This window comes from Stegodyphus dumicola, chromosome 1 (genome assembly GCF_044657685.1).
Source record: "Stegodyphus dumicola isolate Sdum_Otavi_A_Nest chromosome 1, ASM4465768v1".
In the NCBI taxonomy this organism is placed as follows: Eukaryota; Metazoa; Arthropoda; class Arachnida; order Araneae; family Eresidae; genus Stegodyphus; species Stegodyphus dumicola.
This window is the reverse complement of record NC_140768.1, coordinates 76,615,370-76,635,376: the sequence shown is the minus strand read 5'-3', so window position 1 is coordinate 76,635,376 and position 20,007 is coordinate 76,615,370. Positions and strand designations below refer to the sequence as shown.

Genomic DNA, 20,007 nt, shown 5'->3' with positions numbered 1-20,007 from the left:
TTGCCCTGCTCCCGAGAGGTAAGGAACATTCAACCAAGTTCTACCTCCAATTCGGCAAGGCAGTTAATGCTTGTCCCATGTGAACGGGACATGTTGGAAGAACCGGTTTTCGCTACCGGTCGAATCTGCTCTTGTGAACAGGGCTATAAGGTATTTTCTCCCTCTTTTCTGCATGCCTCCGTGGTTTAAGGGTAGCACACTTGGCACATATTTGAGAGGTCCAGGTCTGAATCCCGCAGAGGGTGCTGCTAATTTTTCACGTCTCCAGCATCAAAATAACCTAGTGACTTTACAGTTTTAAAAAAAAAAAAAGCAATCTGGCAAATAAACATGTTTATTTTTAAAATTTATTTTATAGTAGTAAATTAAAAGTACCCATGTGGTGACCCAGTGTGAAAGTCTAGTCCCAATGTAGCCTATGAATGTGATAAGAGGCGACTAAAATGGGTACCTAGAGTCTGGGAGTATAGCTGGATACCCCTGCCCCTGAGAATTACATCAGGGAACTGGTCCTCCAGATTGGGGTTGGGGCAGGGCTAATCATTCTGCTTCATAGAAACGCTCCTGATTAAGAAACTTCAAAAAGAATTCTCCATGATGATACATTCCTGACAATTTAGCATTAAATCGGATCTGAAATTTGGAATATGGAATTTATGAACTTTATATGGAAGTGGAGCACTGAAAAAGTTTATTGATATTTTCCCATCCAATGCAAGCTAGATTTTCTGGCCATCCAGGAAATGAGATGGACTGGCCATGTAATGATCGATACATGAAACTGCAGTGTCTATTACAGCTGTCATATAAAGACACATCAGTTTGGTACTGGTTTTATTGTTAGTAAGCTAGTTAGTAATAGAATTTTTGAATTTAAACCAGTGAATGAATGAATTTGCAAGATACACATTAAGGGTAAAATACAGAATATTCCAATTATATGTACTCAGGATACCCAGGAAGAAAACAATGAAGAGGAGAAGAATGAATTCTATGATATTCTTGAAAGGATTTATACTGAATATCATTCAAATGATGTAAAGCTCATTATGGGAAATTTTAGTGCAAAAGATAGGAAAAAATGAAAACATGAGGGTATTTACTGGATCCCATATTCTACACAAAGAGACAAGTAATAATGATTTTAGACTTGTGGACTTTATCATTGCATCTAATATGATGATATCAAGCACAACATTTAAACATAAAGATATATACAAAGTCAACTGAAGATCTCTTCCAAATTCAAACCAAACTGAGCATGTTCTCAGAGCACTGAGACACAAAAGTAGTCTTTTGGATGTATGGACATTCTGAGAAGGAAATGGTTATTGTACACTTTTTGGTTATTGTAAAACTACGTTTAAGGATCAACAAGTCCTTCAACAAAAAGAGAGGGGGGGAAACAGGCTTGATATTGCACAACTAAAGAAAACCAAAATATGTGGGAAGTATTATGTGACAAAATATCAACCGACGAGGAAAGCTTGCCATAGTCTTAAACATATCATAATTCATAATTGAAACTGCTTAGAAACCAATACCTGAATATTCTGTGAAGAAACATATCCAATAATTTAATGAGAAATGCTCAGTGATAACAGAAAGGAAGAATGAGTCTTATTAGCTAATGATCAAGAAGCATTTCATTAGAGATGCTAAGGAAAGATATAGAGAATTAAGAAGAGGAGGGAAAAAAGGATACATAAGAGTTAAAACAAAGCATATCTTGATGAATGCTTTGTTTTAACTCTTATGTATCCTAAAGACAATAACCTAAAACCTAAAGACATGAAAGGAGGATAGAAAATTTTATAATTCAGTAAATAACGTAAGAGCCAAGAACTATAGCATTAATAAGCTATAGCACTATAGATTTAATCCGAGAACTACAGCATATCAAAAAGAAGATAGAGAAATTGTCAGAGATGTGGAAGATGTTCTATCTAGATGTCAAGAACATTTAAATGGCTCTATTTGGGGTTAGAGATAACGAAGAAGAGACTACCACTTATTATATACAACTTAACTCCATCTATGAAGATCAGGATGAAGAGATGGAAGACAGTCCTCTAACCTTCTATGATATTGAACTTGCAATCAAAGCCTTAATAAATCAGCTAGACCAGGTATCAAAGCTGAGCTATTAAATATTAATGAAATGAAACTCACTAAAGCAATTTATTACATTATTTGTGATATATAGACAGAGGAATGAATGTCTACTGAGTGAGAAGAAAGGTCTGTTTGTACTGTTATTAATTAAAAAATCCAACTTGTCCTGTTTGTACTATTATTAATTAAAAAATCCAACTTGTCCTAAAGAGACAAGTTGGATTGTTTAATTACAGAGGAATTACTTTATTGAATACAGCATATAAAATTGTCTCCACCATCCTTTCTAAGAGACTGCAGAAATATACTTCCAAAATTGTTGAGAACTACCAGTGTGGTTACAAGAAGGGAAAACAACAATTGATTAAATACATCCCATCGGACAAATTTTAGAATGAACAAAGGAATATAACATTTATACCTATTACCTGTTTATTGATTTTAAAGCTACATATGATAGTTTAAATACGGAATTAATTGACGCCATGCTGGAATTTAACATCCCAAGGAAACTGATCAGCCTTCTAAAGATGATTTTTAAGAGTGTGAAATGCAGAATTAAAGTTTTGTCTTTTTCTCAGCACCTTTTTGGACTAAGAAAGATCTGCAACAGGGAGACTCACTTTCTTGTCTGCTGTTTAACTTGGCACTGGAAAAGGCCATGAGAGACTCTCAACTAAACACAAGTGGAACTATTTTACAAAGAGCACTAAAACTACTATCTTCTGCTGATGACAATAATGTCATTGGATGAACTAAACAGGCTGCTTTCAAGGTATTTGTCTCGCCTGAATATACATCAGGGAAGATAGGTCTAACCATCAATGAGGATAAGACAAAATTTACAAAGGTAACAAATAGACTAGAAATTGAACGTAAATCATGGATCTACCCCCCTTTAAAGATAAACAATTACACTTTTGAGACTGTTAAACAGTTTAACTATCTGGGTACAATGATTTCAAGCTGCAATAACATTAAAATTGAAATTAAAAATGATATCTATGGCCAACAGATGTTTTTATGGATTAGAAACCAACTTAAATCCAAATTAATTAGCACAAAAACCACAACAAATTTATATAAGACTTTGATAAGACCTGTGGCTCTGTATGGAAGTGAATGCTGGGTACTTAACAAGACAGAGGAAGATCCACTGCTGATATTTGAAAGAAAAATTCAACGGAAGACATCTGGATTGGTGAAACTAAATGGATGATGGAGAATATCATATAGATATAAAATTTATAGGAAATATAATGAACCCGATATTGTCAATATTGTAAAGGCATCTCGTATTAGATAGCTAGATCATATTTATAGATATGATGCATTTCCTACTAAAATGATAACCTTATCAAAAATATAGGGGAAGCAATGAAAAGGAAGACCACCCTCTAGATGGCTGGACAGTGTGGAAAAGAATTTGGGGTAAACCTATGGGAAGCTGTGGCACTGGAGAGGGTCAGATGGAGAAAACTTGGAGAGGCAGCCTTGGTCTGTAGAGTTCAAGAAGAAATTTAAGGAAATGTTGATAAAAATGGTTATTTCACAAACTTCTGCTCACTGTTATATTACACAACATTTTTTAGACAAAAATTTACATTATTACAGAGTTCATTATTAGTAATTTTAAGAATAAATTTATGGAGTCTTTCAAAAATCAAGGCAAATGGAATATTTATATAAAATCATATTTTCCACAAAATATATGACGCTACTTAAATGTGATAATATTACCTGAAATCAGTAAATATATAAGGGTTGCTCAAATGAAAAGTGGATACGTGCGATAACGTCAGAATGAATGCATTGATAGCACAGCCACTGCACAAGTATATAAAGGGCGGTATGATGTATGCATCTCAGACGGTGTGCGAAAGGAAAGTCGTGCTATCTATGGATGTGTCCAGATCAGAACAATGCGTGGTAGTATGGTTTCTTGTTGTGGAAGGTGAGCATAATGCGGACATCTATCGAAGAATAGTGACAGTGTATGGCGACCACTGTTTAGGTCGTACGGCTGTAAACAAAAGGTGTAAAAGTTTCCATGAAGGGCAGCAAACGACATCACATCTGCCGAGACCGGCCGAAGCAAACAAAGGGATCACCAATGATTCCATTGCCTCTGTTAATGAAATAATCCAAGCTAATCGAAGGGTTAAAACCCATGAAATCAGTCACAAATTCAACCTGAGTAAAGGAACGGTTAACACCATTATCCACAAACATTTGGGATACAACATGGTGTGTGGCATGGGTACCAAAACACCTGATCCTTAATCATCAGAAACGACGAATGAGCTTCTGTCTCTAGCACTTGATCCATTATGAGGAGAATCCCGCATTTCTGGATCAAATCATTACGGGCGACGAGACCTGGTGCCACCACTACACACCCAAATCCAAGAAAACGAGTATGCAATGGAAACACAGGTCAGCTCCTCTACCACGGAAATCGAAAGCAACGATAACTGCATGGAAAGTGATGGTTTCATTTTTCTTCGATTGTCGTGGACCACTTTTAATCGAGTTCCTGCCCCAAGGGAGCACTATCAATTCCACACAATATTGCAGTACTCTGACGAGCAATAAAAAACAAATGGCCGGGCCTTCTCACACAAGGAGTGATCCTTCTGCATGACAATGCCCGCCCACAGCACCCCCCTTACAGTCTGGACATGTCACCCTGGGACTTTCACATCTTTGGGTCAATTAAGAGAGCCTTACAGGGAAAACGTTTCCATTCGGACGATGGAGCGAGGGAAGCCATGCAGGTCTTCCTCAGGAACCAGCCCTAATCTTTCTACAGCAAAGGCATCGAGCTGCTGCCGCAACACTGGGACCTGTGTTTCAACGCCCATGGCGATTTCTTTTGATTTACAATAAAGGCATTATTTTTCTTCAACTTGTCCACTTTTCATTTGGGCATCCCTTATATTATTAATTAAATAAAATATAACAAAATATATTATTTATTAACTGTAATTAAAAAATATTTTACAGCTCTACTCTTGTTATATAATACAAATATAATAATTATCTTTACTAGTTACAATTTATAGTATTTCTTTTATATGTGACCAAAATCTGTATGGCTATTAAATGGAAATGAGGGGGAAAAAAAACAGCAAAATTGATTTTCCCCTCTTTTTTTTTTTTTTTTTCATTTCCTAAAAGCAAACAACTTCATATAGCATTTCCTAATTGTAATTATAAGCACCCAACTATTAAATATAAGTATACCTTTATCCCTGCATCACGATTAGCTTGTGCTACACCAATATCTGCATCTCTTTTAACAGCAGCTACCCTTGCTTTTCCTAATGAAGCCAAATATTCAACTTTATCAAAAACATCTTTTATCGTAAAACTAAGTATCTCAATACCCATTCGACCTACATCGGGTGCAGCTACTTCTCGAACTAGCGAAGCAAACTGGTCCCTGTCTCTATAAACCTCTTCAACAGACAAGGTACCTATAAATAAAATAAATAACAGTTAATTTTTAAGTAAGCAATTAAAAGAAACACATCTAATAGATGCCAAGCATTATATAATTTTTCTAACAGAACTTCCTATTGCTGATTTTAATACACACTTTTTTACCAAAAAATTAATTACTCAGTAAATGGTACATTTCCATGAAATAGGAAAGATTTCACATGGATTTACCTGCAGAATCTTTTTACTAATAATTGCAAATTTACTTGGCTTATAACAGCTATCTTCAGTTATAACTAATAAAATATCCTATACATAAAAAGCAAAATATAAGCTTGATCTAATTTTGGTTTTTGCTTTTCATTACTATATTTGCATAATGCCTAGATCTTTATTTAGTGTAAAGATTATAGCTTTTAAATAACTGATCCTGTAATTGTCCATTGCCGAGATACAAATTCATTTTAGTGGACAATTTACTCATCTAAATCTAGGAATTTAAAATCTATTATTTTTAACCCAGTCCCAAGCAGTAATATTATTTATTTCTAAAGATAATTTAACAATTGTACTTAAATATGTTTCATACATTTTAGCTGTTTTTTTATGTGAAAATATCACAAGAATTGCTAAAAATCTATGTCAGTCTAAGGTTGCTTTTTAGATTAATTTTATATAAGCTTTAAGATGTCTGATCATGGATTCTAAATAAGCAGTATCAGTGAACAAAAATCTGGATGAAAATTAAAAATTATCATAAATTATTTCTCAGAGAAACTGAAATTTTGCAATCAAACAATATGATTTAAATCAATAAAAAATGCTATGTGGAATAATTCTGATGTTAAATTACTTGAAGAAATTAAGAATATGAAATTTATTTATAATTATTAAGAATATGAATTTGATTCGTAATATCCCGCACTCTCCCAGATCCATAGCCAGCTGTGGCATTTTATCTGGAGACCAGACATGATTGTCTCATTAAACATCTGCACCACACTGGTATATATCATGGTCCCTTGTGCCCATTGTGCAAGCAGAATTTTGAGGTGGACAGAGATCATTTGCTGAAATATTCCTCATTGAAATCTATGTTGGCAAACTGTGGTTCGTGAGCCACATGCGGCTCAGTAGAATCATACTTGTGGCTCTCAAGTAGTTTAATAGTATTGGAAAATTAGCTGCAATTTGCCATTGCCAAACAAATTTTCATAATCATGTACACACATCAAAATGTGCAGCAGATCGCATGCATGTAAACCTAGCTTTAGCTAATCTTGCTCCTGCTCCTACCAACGCAACACTCAGGACTGATGGCTTTGCTTGGGTGAAATTGATGTATTGGCAATTGACCACTAGATTCGACCAGTCATTACTGCAGTGATCATGAGTTAAATTTTTGTATACCACAACAGCTATAAATACCAGAAACAGAAGAGACAAATTTGGTAATATGTTATTGACTATTTTAAGAGGGTAAGTGTTTTTTTTAATTTCAAGTTTAATATTAAAATATAACATGATTGGCAAATAATGAAAGATAATTTCAAAAAACACAATCAGCCCTGTTACACGAATGACTAACAATGTCTTTTTTTTTTTTTTTTTTTTTTTTAAGTCACTCTGAGACAGTTACACTTTTTTACTATGGCAATACAGAAAAAGCAGTGTAAAATTCAAGATGAACATCAAGAATTTAAAACTGAATGGACAGAAAAATATGCATTTATACAAAACACTCTGGGTCTTCCAACAGGCCTAATCTGCAATGAAAAATTATTAAATAACAAAAAGTCAAATATCAAGCATAATTTTTTTAACAAAACATGAATCTTTTACTAGAAAGTATCTCCTCAGAGATAAAGAAAGGCAGCAGTGATGGAATTACATCATAGAATGCAAAAACCAACAACATTATTTAGTGTCTGAATGCATTGTTCTATTAATATTACCACAGCCACTTTTGTTGTTGCCTAGAAAGTAGCAATGTATTGAAAATCATTCATATACCTCAGAGCATCACTTCAAGCATAATTTTTTAACAAAACATGAATCTTTTACTAGAAAGTATCTCCTCAGAGATAAAGAAAGACAGCAGTGATGGAATTACATCATAGAATGCAAAAACCAACAACATTATTTAGTGTCTGAATGCACTGTTCTATTAATATTACCACAGCCACTTTTGTTATTGCCTAGAATGTAGCAATGTATTGGTGCAATTGCGATTGGTGTTCTGCAGTCTTCAGAAAATGGTTTATAACAAATGATTAGCATTACAGATTGTAATATACAGAATAAACCAGGAATAAATATTTTGCGAATTAAGAAAAGTCTACTGTGTTGCTTCGGTTCGCTTTCATAAGTTCTTTCACTACAGTTCTTTTAATCTTATAATGCAGCAAATCTCAAAGTAGTGATTATGAACCTAAAATTTAACCTTATGAAATTCATATTTGCATGTAATAAAATGAATAATCAGTTTTAAATAGATTAGTACCTATACATGCACATAATGTAAAGAAATCAAATTAACAGTGAACGGAATCAACAGAGCATCAGTGTCTCAAGCAAACAAAATTGATGCAAACGCACATATTTATAAAGAGTGAGGGAGAGAAAGAGAGTGATACAGATGCAAAAAACTAAAAAGGACTTGTTATGAAACATAATTAAAAAAAATTCAGGAATTAACACTAAATGATTTTAACCTAATATTGCTCGTAGATGACCCTCAAGAGTTTGAAGGATAACTGATTTCACTTGGCGAATTTCATCTCCTAAAAACTGTTCAGCTGCTGTAGCTAAAAATTCAGGTTCTGTCATAATTTTACATTGGGCAACACCAGTTACAGTCAGAGGCACTCCTTGTGCTGTTTCCACATCTTCACAACGAGGTGTAAGAGTCATTATTTCCAAATGAAGTCTATAAAAAGTAAATTATAATGACATACAGCACATGAATTTTTTCATATCAAACATTAACAAAGATATAAATATTATTTTAATAAAGATTACACAAATGTTCATGAATTCATTGTCTACATAAAAACGCTAAAAAGTAATACTATAAAAACTTATATTCATTACAACAAATTGTTACTCAAATTGTATCAAACATACTTTGAAACAAATCAAATAAATGTATCATTGCAAGACCATAGAAATATTTAAATAAACGATGACATAACTGAAAATATACAGACAATTTACGCAATTTATCAGTTTTTTTTTCACAATATTCAGACTATTCATGTTATACTAATTTAAAGGAATTCAAAGAATGGCAAAACGTTTAAATATGCACTTTCTCTAAGGTTTAGGTGCATCAAACATTTAACCCTTTCCAGCTCACTACCTTTTAATGTCAGAATTTCAGGGGGGAAAAATGATAGGAAGTCTAACCATGCCTAGAGGAATATACAGCTAAAATTTTGTAAACACAATACTTACAATTTTAAATCTGTGAGTGTGCCTGAAGCGGGCTCACAGATTGAATAGAGCTTTGAAAACTGCGCTGAAACAAGCATTGCTGGGAAGCCCAAAATATAGTAAAAGATTTTGCCTATGATTAAAAAACACTAGATTCTGATTACTGTACGAGATTAAGCATTACCCAGGGTGCATCACGGGCGAGCCTGCTACTCTACACCCCCCCAAAAGGACTTCTTGGTTATACGATGATACATGAGTATAAATGAAAAAAAAAAAAAAAAAAAAAGGTAACTTTGCTGTATGATATTTACATTATTCACACTTTTATCAGTTCGTATTTTCTATCACTGGCATCTGAATGGTTATTCAGTCCAGTAATGTAATCTTTAGTGTCACTGCTCTTCGTATCACATTTATCATCTGAAGGCAAATTCATTTAGCATTTTCATTGCTTCAGAAGTGGTCTACATTCTCCGATCCATTTGTAAATTAATTAAAAATCAGATAACATAAACTAATATTATATCTACAATTAAGAAAATATGAACTATAAAGCAAAATGAATAAACATGTACAACTCAAAACTATCAAAACATAGTTTTTTAATCAAATATTAATAACGAGCTAACAGAGCTTCTTGCAATGAAAGCGAGTGAAAAAAACAGAACTGCTCTAGTGAAAGTCAAAGAGGTAACAGATGAAATTACCCATGACCTTCAGAAAAACACCTCAATAATTTCTGAAGTTAATACCCCCCCCCCAAAAAAAAACAGGAAATGAAACACAACACAAATGTACATCGACCATTCTGTTGTGAATGGGTTCGCTGAAGAAAACATACTGCAGTGAAGAAAAGCTACAGTTGTTGGTTTGGTCTTGGGGTTTCAATGATCACAGTCTGGGCTTACCAAATGTTCGTTGTTTGATTTTAGGCAAGATTTCAAGGTAAAAATTGAAAACTAACATAGAATAAAGAGATCAGCATACAGCCAAGAAAATAAGATAGAAATTTCTTTTAAAACAATTTTTTTTCATATCCTAAAAAACTAGAAGTTTTTTTTTTTTTTTAAATGAGGGTCTTTAAAAACTAAACATGGCTGCAATGTATGGACTTGTTTGGTGTTGTGCTGCCATCTAATATTAATAAAGAAGGCTATAATAATCCATAAAGCCTTTTGCTTTCAATTTTTCTTTGTGCACAGAGGAAATTTTTTGGGCGTGCCCAGATTGTGCTGAAAAGGGTTAGACGTTTCCTTTAGAATTTTTTCGAAGATCTATGCTGCATATACAGCTACATGTTACTGATAGCGGTTTTCTTGAATGATGTACCAAACATGCTGGATTTTTTTTTTTTTTTTTTTCCTGAACACTACAGTCATTAGATCCCAGCCAATTTGATTTTTTTCTTGAAGAAAGTATGCAAAAGACGCAAGTCTACAAAATTCAAATGGACAGTTTACAGGATCTGAACTACTGTTTTCCTAAAGTTATATCATCCAACACCTGAAATTCGTCAGAAAAATATAAACAGACTATCATCTTAGCATACTGCTGAAAGAATACACTGCTAGCCATTAAAATTGCAACACCATGCAACCAACATCAAATTTGCATGAAAGTTGCTGGGATATGCAAATGGTTAGTGCGTACGCATGAAAGCAGATGTATAAATGGGAAAATTACTCAGTGGGTTTTTCACTTGAAAATCGCAGTTGAATGCTGGGTTTTTTTTTTTTTTTCCTTTCTTTTTTGTAAAGATCATGTTATGCCTCATGCAAAAAGGAAAATCTCCTACCAGCACATCCACCACATGTCTGAATTCAACAGTGGCAGGAATGCTATCATCAGGAATGTGGTTAATCATTTCATGCAATGCTGCTCTTGATTCCATGACTGTCAAGTAAATACAGAATAGGTCCAGGGATTTTACTGAATGCCATGCAGGATTTCAATGGCCTTGGACCACTAACACTACAGAGAACAGATGTGTTGTCCTCTCTGCCTTGCAGGATTGTAGAGTTACATAATCTACCCTGAATTAGGAACTAAGCTCATGAGCAGGACAACAAGTGTCCACGTGGACAATACAATGTCTGCAGCACCATGGCTATTGTTGTGGTTTTCCTTGATGTGCAGCAGAGACAATCATGCAAACAGAGATAGAGCAACAACCCTAGTGGTGTCCATGTTGGCTTTAGTTTTCCTTACACAAATTTTGGTCGGAGGTCAATCGACGGTAAGCTAACGTGGTTGCCGCTGATGTCAAGATCGACGGGCTGGGCGACTATTATATGTAAGCCGGTATTGGCGAATGTGTATTACGAGTTAGCATAATGCTAGTTTTCTTTCACTCAAATGATTTTAAATGTAAAGGCTACTGTGTTAGCTTATTTTATTTTAATTTACGGACTAAAGCATGAATTTTATTTAGATTAGTCTTAGCTTTATTTAAGGGAAGCAAAATATGCTTTGCCTAGATCCCCACTGTCAATAAGGTTATGGGCCCAGCCCCAACAGCTAGCCTGTTACCCAGTTCAACTCAGCATTGAAGGAATGTAGGTGAAGAGGGCCGTTATCCACGAAAAGAGGCTGCCTGTCTTAGAAGTTTGTTTAAGTTATTGTGCTCACACTTAGTTGAAGATGTCATTACTACCTGAAGGTTTTCAGCTGTTAAACCATGACAACTGGGATCACTGGAAAGTCGATATGAAAATGCTGTTACTGGATAGAAATTGTTGGAGCTTCATAGAGGACAAAGAAGAAGAACTAGATAAAAGTGCAACAAGGCGTGAAAAGCAGGAATTCACATTGAGAGAGAATAGAGCCTTCACTACATTATATTATGGAATTAAAACTGAGTTCAGGCCACTGATACAAGAATGCTCAAGTGGTAAAGAAGCATGGGAAGTTCTACAAAAGCAAGGATAATTCAGTTACTGGATGAATTTTTTAGCATTAGATATACCCCAAATGAAGAAATAGGATTATTCATTGCGAGGATAAGAATGACTGCAAAGAAGTTGGCTGAAGCTGGACACAACTTGGTAGATCTTTTTAAAGGATTTCAGGCAATAAGGAGATTACCCCAGGAATACTCCGGCATTGTACAGTTGATCTATAGGTGGAAGGACGAAGATTTTACGCTGGAAAGAATTCTGAAGAACTGATAAGGGAAGAAAGCCAACTTCGCCAGGTAAATGCCGATTTAGAAGACAGCAAGGTAAGTGTGATTAATACTATTAGTTCAAATGCAGGGAAAGATAGAACTGAAAATAAAACTAAATCTAAGAAAAAAATGGGGAATATGAAAATAGGACCTTGTTTCAGATGTCATAAATTTGGACACTTAATAGCTCAATGTAAAGAAAATGTAAGTAAAAATCAGAAATTTAAAATAAACGATAAAAATGGATAGTTTAAAGATAAAGAATTAATGCTAGTAGAAAATTATGTAACAACTACAGATAAAGGAGGTAACGCAGATAAATTTAATTGGGTCGTAGATACTGCAGCTACAACTCATTTCTGTAATAATAGAAATTTAATGACAAATTTTTAAGAAATAAACAACATACGTATGTCTTTAGCTGTAGGAAATTGTAAAAGCAAAGTACTAGGAAAGGGTACCGTCAAATTTGCAGTAAAAGTAGGCAATTGAATAAATTGGATTGAGTTAGATAATGTGTTATATAATCCAAATCTAAGGAGAAATTTGCTATTAGGAGCAAGGTTAGAAAAGGCAGGTGCTCATTTTGTGATTTCAGAAGGGAAGATGTGGATATACTTTAATAATTAGGATAGATTATGCTATGCTAAACGATATGACAGACTTTATTACGTAAACCCGTTTAGATATGCAACAGATAAAAAGGAAGCTGGTTATGGTACAGAAATTGGAAAGTTAAATAAAACAGATGATGCGATGCTATGGCATCGGAGATTTAGCCATGCAAATTTTGATTATATTAAGAAAACTACTAAGAATCAAAGCGTGAAAGGGTTACCAGAAATAGAAAAACCAATGGAGAGGTGTGAACCGTGTATTATTGCTAAATCTAGTAGAATAACTTTTAAAACTGTTCCGAAGAGATCGGATAAACCATTGCAGTTGGTTTATCTAGATGTTTGTGGCCCACTCCCAGTTCCACCTAAGGGTGGGGGTAAATATTTCCTTGCTATTGTGGATGACTATAGTAGATTAGTAACAGTGTATTGTATGAAAAATAAAAGTGAATTGTTCTACAACTTTAAGAATTATCATAGGCAAATGCAAAGACTAACGAACAGAAAATTAATAAGTATACCACCGACAACGGTGGGGAGTTCTGTAACAGGCAATTCGAAAGGTACTTAGCCGAAAATGGAATTAGTGTTGAACGTACAAACGCGTACACGCCAGAAGAGAACGGTACGTGTGAACGTTTTAACCGAACGGCATTAGACGCAGTTAAAGCTATGCTTAATGATGGTAAAATGGGAAAGAATGGTGGGCAGAAGCTCTTGTCTGTTTCGTACATACGTGGAACAGAGTATGTCATAAAAGCAATTGAACCCCTTATGAACTGTTCCTAAATAGAAAACCCAGTGTTGTTTATTTTAAAATATTTGGTTGTAAAGCCTATGTTGGCATGCCAAAACAGGTTAGAAATAAATTGCAAATGAGGTGCGAATCATGGTAGGATATGCGAAGAAAACTAGGGGTTATAGGATATGGCTACCAGAAGAATGCATATTAATAGAAACCTGTAAAGTGAAGTTTGATGAAAAACTGAATGCAGCAAATGGCATCCTGGAACAGAAATCAAAAATGAAGTTTAAAAGACTAAAGGAATCTTAGTTATTAGCAGAATCAGGTGAAAAACAGGAAACTTCTAGATAAGAAATAAAGTTGTCAGATGACAAATCTACCCCGAAAGAAGTATCAGACTTAAACTGGCAAAGAAAAGCAGTTAAAAGGCCAGACAGAACACGTACAGATATATACAGTCAAAAGTTGTTAATCCGGACAGCCATAATCCCGAATAATCTATAATCCGGACCTCAAAGCTACAAACTTTCAGTGCATGCAACGCATAATGCATTGACGCATGCGTATATGCGTGTACGCATGCGCGTTTAATGTATAACGAACGGCATAAGCTAAGCTAAAATTCTCTAATTATCTATTTCAGTTAATGTTGCATATTGCATTGTTCCTTAATCTTCTAATTGGATACGCCTTATTATTTTTTGCAGACTGTTAGAGCAATTTTATAAAAGTAAACTTGAACTTTCGATTATGTCAAATAAAATTTCTGATGCTGGAGCTGCCAAAGGATCTACAAAGGGAAAGCATGTTTCGATGTCCATCAAACAAAAAGTGGAATTGCTGCAAAAAATGGATAAAGGCTCCTTTGTTTCTCTAACCATTCCGAAATCTGTTTATCAATTTCACGCTGCTCTGTGGGGGAGGAGAGGGGACATCGCAGCGCGCAATGAACTGGAAGTTGATCTGTCAGCACTATCCTTATCTTCAGGGCAGATGTTTTTATTTTATTCGGTTTATAATTCCTTACTAAATGTAGTATTTCATCTCGATGTACTCCGTCTTCGATATGATTTAAATCAAATTCCTCGTCATTATAAATATCACTAATACAAATCAAATAGTTTTCTGGTTGCAATTTTCTAATTTCAGCTATGGTAATGTATGCTTCACGCATACGTGCGTTGAAATGTTTAATAAAATAAACAAATAAATATCAAGCTTTTTTTTTTTTTTTTTTTTTGTAAATTTTGATACTCTTTAGATCCTAATTGCGCTTTATTTCATAAATTACAGTGACATATTTTTAATTTTATAATTTCTGCATGCCATCTTACCAGATTTAAACTGATGATCTATAATCCGGAATCAGCGAAGTCCCGACGAGTCCGGATTAAAGACTTTTGACTGTATTATTATGTAGAGGGAACAGACACCCGTTTTAGATCCTATAATGATATTGAAAAGTATTGTGAAGCAAGAAATATTAAATTTGAAAAAGATAAGTTTGATTTTAGTGGAAAAAACGAATACTCGGGGAAAGTTAATTTTGCAGAACAAGAGACTAGCTCCGTGTCTGAAGAGACAAATTCCGTAGAAATTGTTATCTCACAAAATTTTAAAGAAGCACACAGACATAATTATATCACTTTATTAAAAGACTAGTAAATTATGGAGTGCTTGACCTTGAATTTATCACCAGTAAAATACTGTGGACTTATTTACAAAAGCGGCAACTGCTGATGAACTTCTGTAATTCTGTGTCAGTTTTGTTTTTGTATTTGCATGAGGAAAAGAGGGCTGTTTGTTGGCTTTAGTTTTCCTTATGAAAATTTTGATCGAAGGTCAATCGGCGGTAACATGGTTGCTGCTGATGTCAAGATCGGCAGTTTGGCCGAGTATGTACATATGTATGCTGGTATCGGCGAATGTGTGTTTGTTTTGTTAGTATTATATGCTAGTTTTCTTTCCCTCAAATGGTTTTAAATGTAAAGGCTACAGTGTTAGCTTTATTTTATTTTTAATTTATGGAATAAAGCATGAATTTTATTTAGATTAGTCTTAGCTTTATTTAAGGGAAGCAAAGTATGCTTTGCCTAGATCCCCACTGCCAATAAGATCAATGGTGTATCTATGTGGAATGTTTCGGTTTGAAATATGCAGCAATGCAGCCAAATTACTGATCGTACAATTGTATGCTAAAATGATTATTTCTTCAATAACAAGGTATTTTATTTAGTGTCGAAGTGAAATTAAGAATAGGGACTCTCCAGATGTTTTATGATGCGCGGAGGGGGAAATCAAATGTATATGTGTAAAGCCAGAAATATGTTGTTAGTGGTTTTGAGGTCCAGATTTTAGATTATTCCGGATAATGGACGTTCAGATTTTGGACTTTGTACTGTATTAGTTAACGATTATATTTCAGCATTTTAGTCACAATTAAAATATAATAGCATGGTTAAAATCTTTTAACAATAAGACTTGCAATTAGGGAAAGACTTCACACTCAACCTGTATTACAAGAATTTTTTCACTGCAACATATATTGTGAAATACCATTAAGACAAATATATATATATATATATATATATATATATATATATATTTTACGATTTAATTCGTTAACTGCTGATGAGAAACACACTTTTATGAACTGTAGATACATAAATGAACCTTATTCTTTGCCAACCAACATGTTTTTGTGTTTCTGATCTTTTCTAACTAATTAACTAAGAGGTTTTTATGAATGGCTGAAAACAATAATTTTTTTTGAAGTGTTTAAAAAAATTGGATGCTTGACATGCAAGCTATTCAAACTTAGATTACAGAACATCTATGAACACACTCATACAGTGATATTACTCTTATTTAATCCCATCTAAAATTTTTTCACGCAGAATTTCTCCACAACATAGCTTATTTAAAAATGACTATTACCTCAATTTTTTTGAAAAATTTGATAGCAGAAATTTAAACTTTTAAAATTATCAAAACAGCATTCAATTTTTAGAAATTTTTTCAAACCTTAATACTTTAGGAACCAAGTTAATAATTAACTTTGGTACGTTCATAACATTTAAAAAAGCACAAAATAATATATAAAATATGCATAGACTATGTAGTAACTCTAGAACTTTCAACTACATGACCTCAAAGAAACTAAATAACTATGTTACAAATTTATTTACTATTCATTTTGAAATATATGTTGAAAGGCAATATAATAAATCATGTCATCATGTTTCAAAATAAAATACAACAAACATCAGTGTAACAAAATATAAAAATGCATAATTAATGAAAATTATTTTCAAAGCCATAACTCAAGTTACAATAAAACTAAGTTGTATTACTAACTTTTGCAGTGTTAATATACCAGGCACTATGTTTAGAATAGAAAAATAAATAAATAATCTGAAAGCCAGGAGTTAAAAATAAATTAAAAACATAATCTAAGCAATGTCAGTTATTAAATACCATTTTAGAAATGTGTTATTCTATATCTTGGAGTTAATAAAATTGTTTTTAGATGATCATGATACTGGGTTCATACACATTTCTTTAAATGGAAATTAAAGATTTTTAAGGGAAATCAATGCAAACATTTAAGAAACTATCAGCAACTATATAACTGCCTTATTATCAGAACTAAATACATTAAAGTCATTATCTATGCAACTGCCTCCTCTGTTACAATATTATTTTAAGAATAAAACAGAATTATGTAATATGCATGTCAATATTAATCACAATCTTAAAAACAAGTTTGAATATAAATTCAACTCTCTAAAGTTTACAAGCAGTTAATATTAAATTACAAACACAATTTCTTGAAACATTTATACTTTACATTTACAATATACTGGCAGGAAAAATTAAAGGAACAACTACAAAAATGTGCTAACGTACAGCATCAAATCTGTTTTTAGCAGTTCTGGAGCAAGGGCAACTCAGCTCTTCACAGAAATAGTGGCAGTCTCCAGATTTTGATAGTTCTAATAATGACAGCTCTAATGCTTTCTCTTTTTGAGGGCTCTATTTAAGTCTTATATTCATATCCTTAATAAATTTCTGAATTCACTCATAATAGTAAGTGGAAGCATAACATCATAAATAATAAAGCATGAATTTTATTTAGATTAGTCTTAGCTTTATTTAAGGGAAGCAAAGTATGCTTTGCCTAGATCCCCACTGCCAATAAGATCAACGGTGTATCTATGTGGAATGTTTCGGTTTGAAATATGCAGCAATGCAGCCAAATTGTTAACCTTTGCCTTTTCTGAAGGTCACATTAACACAGTAGGTCAAAGCATGGTTGTACGGTTAAAAACCAAGAACTAATTTCCAATTAGGAAAAATAGTATTCTTGCTAATACCACTGATTTTGAAAGGTTGGTCAAGCAACCAATCAGACACTACAAAACTGATCAAATGTTCCTTGTTGTTCACAATGCCAATTTGAAATGGCTCCATTACAAACCATGTGGACTCAACTCTAAATTTACATAAAATGATATTCACACAAAAGGAATGGAAATGTCAACAAAATTAAGGTTCATTTGCAAATTTTGGCTGAAATTAAAGCCTTTTAAGAACCATACAAAACCTGCTTTGTTTTTCAAGTAAAGCATTCTTAAAATAATAATAATAATAAAAATAACTGCATTTAAATAACCATTTTATGAATTTAAATTGAAATTTGAGCCCAAAATGATTATGCAGCCTTTGTTCCTGCCAAGAAGTAAAAGATATCTAAATACAAACATGGTTTGCTCTATCACACATTACTTTTCTTATTACTGATTCTTCTATTTATGAGGTTAGGACTTAACATCTATCGAGTTCTACTAACCAAATTTTGCTTCAAATGAATCTCAGTACAATAGCTGACTGTAATAAATACATGAAAGTATGTGCCAAATTCTTGCTATCTTGTTATAACATTAAAAGTGATAGATGCTATAAAATTATGAAAGATGATGAAGCTTATTCCCCAAAAGAAAAAGATTTCTGAGTATCCACACCCCTGAAAAATATTCACAAGGGAATATACTATGTCACCCAAAATGTACTTGTATGGTAATCTAGGCATGCACCCGTTTCCCCCAAAGGCCATTTTTTCAGTTTCAAATTCAGCGATCATTAGCATTTATTTTTCAAGCAACGGGTGCCTTTTTTTTTTTTTTTTTTTTTTTGTAAAGATTCATAATGGGACTGTGAAGTCTGTCAGCTGATTAAAGAGTAAGTACTGCATTTCTTCAAAAATATTGCAGACATTTTACCCAACAAAGATTGCAGAAATTTGCATTCCATAATGTTGCACTTTGTAAAAAATCTAATTTTATGGGTCAAAATTATTGCAGTTCTTTGATTTCTTTCAGAAGAAAAAAAAAAAAAAAAAAGTTTATTGGGAACATAGAAAAGCAACACTGTATACAATTATAATATGTGCAAATTCCTGATTTTCTTTCAACAGAAAACAGATTTAGTACATATGGGGAGACCAAGTTTCTGCAGTTCTCTTTTGTTTCAGAAGCTAAAATTGTTTGCTGTGTTCATAGGATGAATAACGTAAAAAAAAAAAGTAAGTGTTTTATAATAGATGTTTCTGGCATTTTTTATTTTGTTAATTGGTCATTATTTTGTGTAATTCTTAGTAAGTCATCAGTTTTGGAAATGGCTGTTGTTTTTCACATCTTTGCTTGGCAAAAAATTAGTCACCAACAGTTGGCAACTTATCGGTATAACAGTGAAGATAATCTGAAAGAACTAAAACTAACTTAGGTCATATTCTCTCCCCACACACAAACACAGAACGTTTCTTAGAGGATTTTATATTATGAAAGAAAATGTTTTTGTTTCGCCATTCCTGATCATTCCATTTCATCAAGACTCAGCCAAAGGCATGGAGAAAGGAAGAATACAAAACGCACCAAGGTGGTGCCAAAAATGCATTGCATGGCCTTTAACAGAAAAGTTTCTGGTTGTGAGATCTATGAACACAAAATATTCCACCCTAATAACTATTTAAAAATATATCACACATGACCATAATTTATTATTTAACACAAATAAAACACGATTATTAAAAAAAATATTTTGTGATTTTTATTATTAATAACATCCAAGTTACATTTATAGGTACTTTTCGATTATATGCACCCCTTGTTTCAACTTTTGGTGAAACTGCATAGATTTTGGCTTATTTTTTCGTATCTACATTACACTAGCCCATGTATGCATGCTCGTAACACATGCTTGAATATACACGGATCTCCACACTTTAACCATTATTTCTTCATAGCTAAACAGCATCTGTTACTGTAAATATCAGTTGTATAGATTATTTTTACAGTACAATTGTTTCTCATAAAATGCTTCTTTGCATTATTTATGAACACAATAATAATCATCAGCTCTAAAGATAACAAACGAGTCCCTAATTCAGAAAGTCACCAAATGAGTTAGTGATTTTTTTGCGA

The 20,007-nt window shown here is 33.2% G+C and overlaps 1 protein-coding gene across 3 annotated transcripts in view; it reads right to left on the bottom strand.

Moving 5' to 3' along the window:
* Positions 1–20,007, bottom strand: part of LOC118198018 (flotillin-2-like) — a 90,598-nt gene that overhangs the window by 62,026 nt on the left and 8,565 nt on the right. For all 3 annotated transcript variants that reach the window (XM_035369606.2, XM_035369607.2, XM_085816442.1), the window contains 2 exons: positions 8,274–8,488; positions 5,362–5,594 (listed from right to left, as the gene is read on the bottom strand). In XM_035369606.2, the coding sequence (XP_035225497.1) occupies positions 5,362–5,594; positions 8,274–8,488 (448 nt within the window). The remainder of the gene's footprint in view (positions 1–5,361; positions 5,595–8,273; positions 8,489–20,007) is intronic.